The following is a 12,374-nucleotide window of genomic DNA, read 5'->3' on the forward strand; positions in this document are numbered from 1 at the left end:
TTTATTAATACCAATACGATCTTCAATATTATCGCTGCCATTACAAATACAAAAATGAGAAGTTATGGCTAGTATTTATTCAGATGTGGTTGTTGTTGTTGTTGTTGTTTTTTTGTTATGACAGTAGTATACTCGAATTTTTGTTTACATTTTACTTTTGTTAGAAGAAAAAAAAATAACCTAAACGAGTTCATGATGTCATTCCGGGTTAAGAGATTAGTCTTAATTTACATGTCGCTTGTTTCCATCACACTTTCATAATTTACACACTTTTAATGAATTTACACATTTTTCGATACATAGAAAATATTTTAAAATCGATATATCTTATATTGAGTTGGAAATTTAAGTTTTACAATATGATTTCGATATTATTTTTTACTGTGGTAACAGGGTCAACCATAAATCATGGAATTTTCCTCACAATATCTTGAAATAGTGTACGCAGTTCACTCAAGAACACGACATGGATGTTTTCAAACTACGGAAAGTGTACTTAAAAAATAGTTTTAATCATTAAAAGAGTTCGCGGCGGGAGGTACCGGGGAATTGGTTTCCAAATAAAACAACATTTTTAATTGTAAGTAAAAAATATTGTTGAAAATAATATTTTCAAGGTCAGTACATAGAATTTTCTATTTTTTATCCTCTTAAATAAAAGGCATTTGCCACGGCCCTCTGTTAAAACGGCGAATAACAAAGCTGGAAATTTTCATTGAAAAATTACATATCCGTGTAGGTTGTGGAGTGGTCTACATGTAACGGTATTTTAGAGGGCACAATGTAGCGATACCGACCGATTTATCAGCTGAAATGGATGTTGCAGAATATTTTCAATATTGGTTCATGGGTCCGGTTAATTGTATTTTCAAGGACTTGACAACATTTTCTATTCGGAACGTTTGATTCGTTACGGGTAAAAGCAATTTTACATAAATTTAAACCAATTCAAAAAAAAATCGTAAACAATTTGTCTAAAATCATTTAACTTCCAAACATCGGCTGATTTCGTTATATGGGTACCTCAGCTTCGATCTAAAATACAATTGAGTTTTGTCAATCTACTTCGTTCCGTTCGGATGCAGACAGGCTGGCGGACAGACATGCTGATGAAGAATATACAGGATGAGATGAAAAAACTACAACCAAATTCAGTCTGCTGTCATTTCTAAGCCACTCGTCCGACAGCTGTTGAAATTATTCCAGTGACAGCTCATTATATTGTTTACAAGCGTATAAAAGCATCTTGGTGAGAATTTTCCAGAAAAAAAGTTATTCGTGATGGAATTCAGGCGTGATAGTGTGACTTCTTTATATTTGGCTGGAAAACCACAAGTGACTATCGTTGGACCACTCCAGTCTTTAAATGCGAATAAATATTTTGGACATTCCAACAGGACTCAGCACCGTCGCACTCAGCACTCGCCGCCCAAGAATGGTTTTAAAATGAGGTTCCTCTCTTCATTTCCAGCGCACAATGGCCACCTTAATCTCCGGATACCAATCCTTTGGACTATTGTGTCTGGAGTATTTTGGAAAGTAAGGTTGGCACTAAAAATACCAAAGTGTCGATCACCTCAAGCAAGTGCTTCGCCGGGAATGGTCGCAGCGCAACATTCGGGCAGCATGTGACGGTTTCAATGGCCGTTTGAAGGCCATAATTCGTGCCAAAGGTGACCAATTCGAACAAGTCTTAACTTTTTGATGAATTTGATGATATTTCCGACATTTTTGCCCTTAATTCAATAAAATTAAAACAAGTAAAAATTATGGCGTTTGACTTTGTTGCACTTTTCTAATCTCACCCTGTACATACTTTGTGGGGTGTAAAATATTGGTATCGAGGAGTTACAAAATGTATTACAAACTCAGCCCCCATAGTATGGTGTAAGGCAGGGTCAGGGTCGATGAGCGTAATTCTTTCCACTCACTCAATCTGATGCAATAAGAAACAGGTCTCTTTAACGAAATTTCTGTTTAATTGGATGGATGGAGGACTCCTCCAAAAAAAACAGCAACATTTTCAAAGAAAATAGTTTATCCAATTTCAAACTTTGTACATCTTAATATTTGAATCAATATTTCAATGAATTGAAATAAATTTCCTTTTTCTATTACCTATATCTCTCATAATATGTGAGACCAACCAGCAACTTTTCTCAAACAGCCTTTGTGAGCAGACAAAGGTTCAACATTTTATAGAAGAAAAATAATAATAAAAATACCTTTCGTACAGCGATTTTGATTAAACTTAGCACATACCAACATATTTAGAGCAGGTGTGAAAAGAGAATATATGAAAGAGAGGGGTATCCGATATAGTTCAAACTTGATACTCTGTAACATTTAGATAGGACTTAGGTCAGATGCGATAAATCATACATATTTGAAATTTAACCTTATATAACTAAGAATAGAATTGACTAAATAATGAATTAATTACAAAAAAACGTCAACAGTGTTCTCTGCTCTCTTTCTGTAAAAAAAACAATGAGCTCCGATCATTTATTACGAGAGAATAACGATTTTTGTCACTGAGTGTCTTCCAAAGCGTACGATAGTGCTTGTTTGCAAAGAAAAAATTAGTGGTGGTGTCAACTTAATAATCGATTTAAGTAAATTAAATTTAATACTTTTGGAATCAGAAATATTTAATTATAGTAAATAACAGTCTAAAGATCATTTTATAACTTAAAAAATTTACGAATCAAGCATTTTTCTGTTATATTATTTAATGCCGACATTAGGAACAGAAAAAAAGAGATTTGCCAGTAGTCGGCAGGGGGTGCCGATTATTAGGAAAATATAATTTTTGACAAATTTTACCAAAACTTGAGAAAACTATTAAAAAATTATCCAAAAACTACACAAATAAAAATAATAGCTGGCAAAAACTACTATTTTAGTAAAATTGCGAATTTTGCCAATTTAGTAAAAACAAATTCAATTTGTGTTTATTATTTCGAAAAGTAAACAAAATTTGGAATCTGAACAACTTTATTTATCTGCAATTGAAAGATTTAACTCAGAATGTTGAAAGATTGAAACATTGAAAATCCTAAAAGTGCCGACTACTGGTACACTTACCCTATATTAAATAAAAAATAATCGACTACCCAATAAAGTCCAAATTGTGTCAGTGGTAATATTTATACCAGACTTAGGTCAAGAGTGAACATGGAGAATAATGGCCCACCTCCTGGTACCTCATTCAAAAAAGAACAACATTTTGAGTAACTCAGTGCGAAAAAAAAATGGGGAAACTACAGCAGAATATTAAAGCAGAGCTTAAAAAAGAAGACACGTGTATCGGCATTTTAAAAGTTTACATCGCAAAGTAGCCTAAATGGAGGGAACAATTTCCCCACACTTTTGAACAGGTTCGGATTGAGATTCCTCTTTGGATTAAATCTAGAATCGTTAATATAGGAAATGACTTAATTCGGAGGTATCTCTAAAAATCTTTAAAAATTTTCAAAGCTCTATCTCAAATGTTGCGCAATATATCTCAAACTATAGTAGTCCTACTGTATGCAGTCAAAACAATATGAAGGCAATTATGTTACTTTATAATGTAAACTTTTAAAACGCCAATACACGTGTTTCCTTCTTTTAGCTCTACGTTTATAATCTGCTGGGTTTTCCCCTTGATTATAGAAAAAATTGAATTTGTTATTATTTAATCACAACTCCTATCAAAAGTAAGACGTCCCCCTATTTTCTGCAAAGTTCGCGCATTGCATCATCTCTACAAACAATACCTAGATGTAACGTAGTGGGACATATAGGTCCAATCTTTAAGATACATGGTCAAATGTTGAGGTTCTATATCAGCCGGACTGAAGCTTTCTAATAAACTTTAAATTAAACCTATACTCTGCGTTCCGGCGTGGTGGTTTCATCGCTTAAACTCCTTTGGCTTTTATTTCAAATGTAATATGATCCCTTCAATCCATTTTATTTTAAATTAGAACGAAAAATTGGACTTGGTACTCTACCACTCCATGCAAGAGTTTCGCTTCACTTGGCTTTGTAGGTTGTCATAAGACATTGGAAACTTTGCATGCAATTCGAATTGTTTTGTAAAACATAAAGAACAAAATCGAACTTGTACAAAACAATTGAATTCAATTTGATGGAGTAATTTAATTCAAACGGATATCGTTAAATGGCTTTGCAAATGAAAATTAATGCAATTTATGAATTCGTTCGATTCAGTTTAGTTTACAAAATATGAAAATAAATGCAATTATATCATGGTCATTGATACAAACACACATACACACGCAACGACGAACACACATGTCATACTTGCAAATATTAAAAAGTTGCATTTTTTGCTGTTGTCGTTGTTGTTTCTGGCTGTTTGTAACCTAAAATTGGTTGTCGTGAGTTCAAGTGTGGGGGAGTTTTTCCAGAAAGAACACAAAACCGATTATTAGACTGTTATTAAGGCAAAACTTGCTTTTGTTTTGCAATTCATTAACAACAAATGCATGCAAATTCTATCGGCATGTAATGGCTGGCCGCACTCCCCCGCCGACAAGCGGGGCAACTCCACTCCTCTCCATATACTGGCAACAGTTCAGACAAAATTTAATAATTGCGAGCAACAAAATAAACAACGAGCGGAATTGCAAAACATCGACAACAGATGCAATTAAAAACAAGTAAGCAAAGGCTACAGTCGAGCGGGGCCGACCGTTGAATACCCTACAACACTATAATAAACGATACAGTTTATATAGGCGAGATACTCGAAAGAATTCCACAAGATATTGTGACAAATAATAAAAGAAAACCATCAGGTTTCGTTCTCTAATTTTCGAATAATAGCAACTTAAACTGATTTGCTCATTTCCAATTTATTGGAAGATGTTGCACTTAAATGGTCTTCCAAGATCTGGAACCAATATTTCCCAAAGACCTATAATCTCTCAGAAGTGGCAAAAGTTTAACATTTATTATTGGTTTTTGACCGAAACGCATCTATATGAGATACAGACATTTGACAATATTCTTCAACGAAATCAGCGTTAACGAAATAGTCAGAAGTGCGTCTTTCCTGTATTTGTGAATTCTCCAAAAAGTCACTGTAATGGACATTTTCGTATTTTGTCTATAAAAGTTGGCAAACTCCTTCACACATTGAATATTTTTGGATGGCCATCCAAAACTGCTTGGCTTTTGCAATGTCCGGTAACCCCCATAATTACGACCTGCTGACAATTTTGCAGTTTTTTGGTCCATTTCAACCCCTAAATATATGGCGATCATCTCCAAAAAGAATAGGCTTTTATTCTGACCCTCATCTTATCTCCATGCAAAATTTCGTAAGGATCGGGCCATAAATGCGATCTGTATATGATATCCTGATATCCTAACTACTTAGTTTTGTTAGCTGTAGAAATATTACCAAATGTTTAATTCAAAATGAAAATATGCCAAAAATATGACAAAATTGAAAAAATATTAGAAAATTTTACAAAATCAATATTTTCATCTTTAGAGAGATATTTTTATGGGATTTTGTTAGACGTTTTATGTTTCCTGCCGAGAGGCCATTCTGAATTAATGAGAACTGTCGAAATCAGTTCAGCCGTTCTCGACATATAAGAGATCTTTCAAGCATATCTTCTTTGATAAACATATATATCGCACATATGTTGCTATATATCCGTTTTGTTGGATGTTAACATCAATGTAAAGATCAGAAGTAACCTTGTCATGGCTTTGTGATTTCGCCGGGATTTAAAATATTCGCGGTTTAATGAAAAATTTTGAATTTTTTCAACAAAAAAGATATGGTCTATTTTACCCGCTAAATATTATCCGATGACCACCCAAATGGGTAGGCTTCTTGCCAGCCCTAAACTCTAGCTACATGCGAAATTCCGCGTCGATTGGTCTATAATTGCGACCTATAGAGCAAGTGCAAAATCAGGAATTTTTTCAGTTTTTGGTCCATTTCAACCCCTAATTATTATGCGATCATCACCAAAAGAAATAGGGTTCTATTCTGACCCTAGCCCCACCTCCATTTTAAATTTCGTGAAGATCGGACCATAATTGCGACCTGTAAAGTGATTACAAATTAACATGGACAGACGGACAGACGGACGGACGGACGGACATACATAGCTAGATCGACTCAGCTCGGCGAGATAGGAAGATCCATATATACTTTCCTATGTGGGAAATCAATATTTCGTGGTGTTACATAATTTTTGGCCCAATCAAACTTATAATACCCCCAACACATAGTGTTGTAGGGTATAAAAATAAAAACAGCAACATCTAATTGATTTGTTGTACTGAGGAAATGTTAAAAAGTAATAAAAAAAAACGAACGAAGAAAAATGATTTATCTGGTCAGATATAAAGCGCTTTGTAAAACATAAAAATTAATAATGGCAACTATCTAATTGTAGATAAGAGAAAACAAAAAAAAAAAAACACACGAAAATAATTCCAATATCAGATAGAAAAACATGGGAATGGACTACCGATAATGCCAATGGCTTCTTGATTACATCCAACCCAACCCATGTTGTGGCCCAACATTTGCAGCGTTCATGCACTATTCGGTTGACAATTTCGTTTCTTTTTTTTTTTTTTTGTGGAAAATTAATGGAATGGAAACATCTGTCATCCAACTTGTTGCTGTTGTCGGTGTTGTGTGGGCTTCATCAGTTTAGTGGCTTGTCTGTCGTGTCATGTGAAACGTCAAAGATTGACTAATGGCTGATTTATCGATCGCATGCAAAACGGCATAGATAAGATAAATTCAATTGTTTTGCAGTTTTTGTTTTTCTTTTTTTGGGAGTGATGAAATATTCGCAGCCAGAGGGATGTATCTTGAAATTCTAAAACACTCCTAAATAGTTGGAAATAACCTTGAGCCGTAATTCAGCACAAAATTCTCTTATAAGATTAAAGTTCAATAATAGACATATATTTCTCTGGTAAAATCAAATGCAATATTTTTTGAGGGCGATGGAAGTTAATAAATAATAAATAACAAATCGTTAAAAAGGCAAAGAAAATATATTGCATTGAGGGAAATATGAAAGATAGGCACATTTGTTGTTATATGGAAACAAAATCGGTATTTGTTTAAGAAACATAAGAGTTACAATATGTATACCCATACCGCTCGATTACGGTATTTCGGAGATTTCTGTCCCAGTTCTGTCCCTATCTGCTGTATTTTGGTATTTCGGGTTCTCTGTTAGAAGATTAAATCCTCTCAGAGAAAATACGCAATATAAATATAGCACTCAAATTTGAAGATTTTTCAGGAAAATCGACATGTCCATAATCTATCTCTACCAAAAAAATCCTCGAATTTGTTCCAAAAATGAAACTATCTCGAATTCGAGCGAGTGCGCTCTTGGAAGCAGAAATTTTAGATGTCGCTTTTAAGTGGGAGCAAAACTCGTTCAAAATCCAACAGATTCTATTATTAAGTTCGTCATTCCGTTTGTAACTCACCGAATTAATAATTTCAGACATAACAAAATATATATATTCTTGATTAGCGTAAAATTCTAACACGATTTAGGCCTGTCCGTCCGTATGTTGTAATCACGCGAATCGAATGAAGAGGTGAAGCTGAATTTTGTACAGATCTGTCTTTTGTCTGCAGGCAGGTCAAGTTCGAAGATGAGATATATCGGTCCACCATATCGTATAGCCCCCAAATAACGGCACCCCCGATGATTGTAGCCAAATATTTCAATGAAATTGATCCAAAGGAGTTCCTTCTGAGTACTTTACCCCCTGTAAGAGCTTTGTCTATATCGGTTAACGGTATCGTAAGCCCCCATATAACGGTATCTCCCAATATTCGGTATTTTGATGATTTCAGCGACCTTATTCATCGGAGTTGTTTCAAATTTCGTATTTAGGGTTCGTCATGGGAACTTTGGTCTATGACAGAAATTTGTCTATTCAGGTCCAGGTCTTCGTATAGGCCCCATATATCAGTACCTCCCTATATTCTACACAAGGAGTTCTTTGTGAGTACTTTGACTCCTAAAAGAGAATTGTCTATCTAGGTCCACGATATCGTATGGCCCCCATACAACGGTATCGCCTGATATTCGATATTTTGACGATTTTAGGGACGATATTCACCAGAGTGGTTTCAAATTCTGTATTTAGGGTTCGTCATGGGAACTACAGGTCTCCAGGTCTTCTTATAGCCCTGATATACCTATAACGGTACCTCAATTCCCGTATTCGGTATTTTGATGATTTTAGCTACATTATTCACCGGATTTTTTCATGTTTAGTATTTGAATGTTGTAATGACTTATCACAAAAGTTGCCTATGTTGGTCTTCGTATAGGCCCCAATATACCGGCGACTTCCTATATTCGGTATTTTTAAGATTTTAACAAAATTTTTAACGGAATTTATTTTTTCTGAAAATTTCCAAATTGTTTCCACATTGTGGAGGGTATTCAAGCCATTAGCCATTTCAGCATGTTTAGAGGGGTTGCATTCATAACTGGGCAGATGTATTTCAATATACAGATATCCTGCAGATTGTGGATTGGGTTCAACCTAAAACTAAGTCGTAAAATACACGGAATCTGCTTCTAAATCGATTGTTATCAATCTTAGCAGAATAATCGAAAAGGCGGTTGTGTGCAAAAATATTAATCATAAAGTCTTCATTATTTATATGAAATAAAAGAATTACCCTACAATAAACCACAAAAGCATTTTTCCTATAACATTCAATTAATTTTGAAGCGTGATCTTCACATCATCAAAAAAAAAAAAAAAAAAAAAAAAAAATATATCAGAGCCACCTGCACATTAGAAATCATGATGCATTTGATGATGGCATGACAATTGACGTCTCTACCATCATCACATAAATTGTCCGATTCAGATGTTAATAAATGTCACGTCCAGTCTGTCATTCCATAAAACACAAAAGACAAACGACGCTCCAACATAGAAAATGCTCCAAAGATGATTAATGAAGAAATTTTGCAATGTTTTTTTTCCTCTCCTCTAATTTTGTGCGTTCTCACATCGCTAGCCAACAAATGTGCCATAAATATCGCTTCGTTGTCAGCCATTCATGCCAATGTGCCACCATTTAAGGCAACGTCAAGTGGCACAGATTTTATGGCAAAATGCAACAGTAAAATGGTTGGCTGGCTGGTCTATGCTGCAGTTCGATTGATCGGTCTTCTTGTTGTAAGCTGCTATGCAGCAATCGGATTGAGTAGGAAACCAACTAGCCACCTGCGCATGTGCCGCCGCCTCTGCTGAAGCTAATGAGGCTGTGTATATGGATTGTCAACGCCAACGACAACGAAGGAATGAATGCACCGGGCTAGTAAGTTAAAAGAGGGGCGCAAACGACACAACTCGCTGCAGATATGGGAGAAATATAAATCTTGTATTTTTCGTTAGCAAAAAAACAAAAAAGAGATATTGACAGATGTTAGACAATGTCTGCGTGTTATGTTGCTGTTGGGTTATTCTAGAAAAGTTTTAGTCGGTAAACAATAAAGAGAGCTTAGTATTGTTGCAGTTGTTGGTTTTTGTAAGTAAGAGTTATTTTGTTTTGTTATTTGGGTTGACTGTGTTCTAGGAGACATTCTTAACTCTTACCTGAACTGCGTCGTCGGCCTGTGGCCTCTACGTAAAAATCGTCTTTTTTTGGAACAGAAAAACAAAACACATAATTATTTCCAATTCAGTTGAATATTTGCAATTCACATGGATAATAGAAAAAAAAACATAGAACTTTTTCTTTTTCAAACTTACATGGAGAACTTGACTTGAATGAATAGCGTGATGGAGAGAAACGATCCACTTCGGGCGACAATGACGAACGTGTAAAACGTTTAACTGTCTCCTGATAGAGGTCTGCATTATTTTTATTGACATTTCAAAATTGGCGAAGCGTGGATGGGAGAGGCGATGCATGGTTTGGGAAGTATTTTTTTTTTTAATTAAAAATAAATAAAAATTTGATTATAACAACAATGTTACACAAGTATTTTGCTACAACAAAATATTGTTAATCACAAACGTAGGGTATTAAAGTAACATTAAACAGAACAAGATTAATGCTGTTAGGAACAACTATTTTTTGTTATAGTTTTGGGTACACTGTTAGAGTTAAGGATATGGTGCATTATGAGGATATTATTACTGGATAATTTTATTAGAAAAGGATTTTTTGTTCAAATTAAAAGTTCTAGCAATGACATCCAAATTTTAACAATGAAATTGCAAGGTTTTCAAAGATAAAGAAAAGTAAATTAGTATGTGATCTCGTATAGAAAAATGCACGTGCTTTGAAATACAACAATTGTATGATAATAGCTTAAAGAGTGTTCGGCAACATTAGAATCTGCTCGATTCCGAACAACTATTGCTCCCTCTCAAAAACTAGTAAAACATGCCCACTTCTATTCGAGCAGTATCAAAAAATTACGTTTGTTCGATTTTCTTCTGCTCCTAGGAGCGCTCACGCTCCAATTCGAATGAGTTTCACTCTTTACAGGGTGAGATAAAAAACTGCAACCAACTTGAGACTGCTGTCATTTCTAAGCCACTCGTCCGACAGCTGTTAAAATTATTCCAGTGACAGCTCATTATATTGTTTACAAGCGTACAAAAGCATTTTGGTGAGAATTTTAAAAAATATAAGTTATTCGTGATGGAATTCAAGCGTGATAGGGTGACTTCTTTATATTTGGCTGGAAAACCACAAGTGACTATCGTTGGAGCACTCCAGCTTTTAAATGTGAATAAATCTTTTGTGTCTCGTACCATCGCTCGTTACTGTGATACAGGTATCGTAGCCCGACATCATGGAAGTGGTCGGAAGAAAACAGCAACATCAGCAGAAATGGTTAGAAAAGTAAAGAAGCGACTTGATCGAAACCCGCGTCGCAGTGGCCGAAAAATGGCTCGTGAGCTGAACATATTGCAATATTCCATTTGGCAAATATTCCATAAAGTGCAAGAACCTACATCGCTACAGAAAGAAAATAGACTCAAAAGAGCTAAAGAGTTGCTTAGCTTGGCCGAAAGTGGTAAACTGGACTATTGTGTCTGGAGTATTTTGGAAAGCAAGGTTGACACTAACAAATACCAAAGTGTCGATTACTTCAAGCAAGCGCCTCGCCGGGAATGGGCCTGTACATTGCGAACTTTCCAATGACAAGACTTAAAATTGCAAAGCGACATGTCCCGCTCAGTAAGCACAGTTTTACAGAAACCCACCCGGAACTTCTCTGTAACGTATCTAGTCCTCCCCTCTCTGAATTCAATTAAATTTAGAATTCTCTGAACAGTTCTTGGAACTGTACCTGCAGTGTTCTCGGTGACGTCAGAAATATTTAATTATTGGAATTTCACATGTACAACAATGGCAACAACAAAAATACAATTGAAAATACATTAACAGTAATTATTTTCACACAATACCGCTCAACACAATTCCCATTTCTTGCTAATGTGTCTTACAAATAGACAGTTCATTGAGCACACCATCCAATACACACACGTACATGCACACATACATACATACACTATCAAATACTATCATCGTCATCATCATAACAATCTGTAAAGAATATTCCGCTAAAAGCGCTTAACAAACGTTTGCACTTTGCTAGAATTGTTGACGACGTTGCCCCCTCTGTCCCAGGTGGAGCCCCTTACCACTTCACCAGCATCACCGTTCATCAGCAGGTAGTGTTAGCGTTGTAATGCCATTTTAAAAGCTGATTCTCAATTAGTTGTCGCTATCTTTCAAAAGAAAGCGGCAACAGCAACTGTTGAAAGCGAACAGAAAAATCACGACGTTTGTGTTGCTATTTTTAGATCTGTGCTTAGTAATCGCGGTGACAATGAAAACGAAAACGAGCAAAATAATGCCTAGGCGAGATGTTTTCCACAACGTAAAGCGCGGTCATCCAAACGCGACGAAAAGTCAAATGAATGCACGACCTGTTTGTACATTAGAACTAAGAGGTGGTGGGGGGTTTTCTGACAGCCAACGAGCTAGTGGAGCTGCATGAATGATTCATCATGACCATGACGTCTAAAAGATGACTTCTCTCTGTTGCGAAAAGTGGCGCCAAGTTGCGAGAGCAACAACTTTGGAAGTAATCACATCCTTAAATGCAACGCGATTTGACCCCGTTTCAACATTTTTGTTTTTGGTTTTGTCTGAAAATCAGCTATAGACTTGGAAAATGTTCTAATGACATTTGTAAAAAAGAGCCGGTCATTTTAATTGCGACAAAATTGAGTTTGTCATTAAGATTAAGTATGTGTGGTGCACTTTGTTTTCAGATTTTGATGGATTACGCTGAAACATTATTGCA

At 35.5% G+C, this 12,374-nt stretch overlaps 1 protein-coding gene across 5 annotated transcripts in view; it reads right to left on the reverse strand.

Annotated features, from left to right (window-relative positions):
- The window catches only part of LOC131800350 (restin homolog), a 100,023-nt gene that overhangs the window by 15,956 nt on the left and 71,693 nt on the right, over window positions 1-12,374 (reverse strand). For all 5 annotated transcript variants that reach the window (XM_059131033.1, XM_059131026.1, XM_059131020.1 and 2 more), the window contains 2 exons: window positions 9,796-9,897; window positions 9,640-9,681 (listed from right to left, as the gene is read on the reverse strand). In XM_059131033.1, the coding sequence (XP_058987016.1) occupies window positions 9,640-9,681; window positions 9,796-9,897 (144 nt within the window). The remainder of the gene's footprint in view (window positions 1-9,639; window positions 9,682-9,795; window positions 9,898-12,374) is intronic.

This window comes from Musca domestica, unplaced genomic scaffold, assembly GCF_030504385.1.
Source record: "Musca domestica strain aabys unplaced genomic scaffold, Musca_domestica.polishedcontigs.V.1.1 11, whole genome shotgun sequence".
NCBI lineage: Eukaryota > Metazoa > Arthropoda > Insecta > Diptera > Muscidae > Musca > Musca domestica.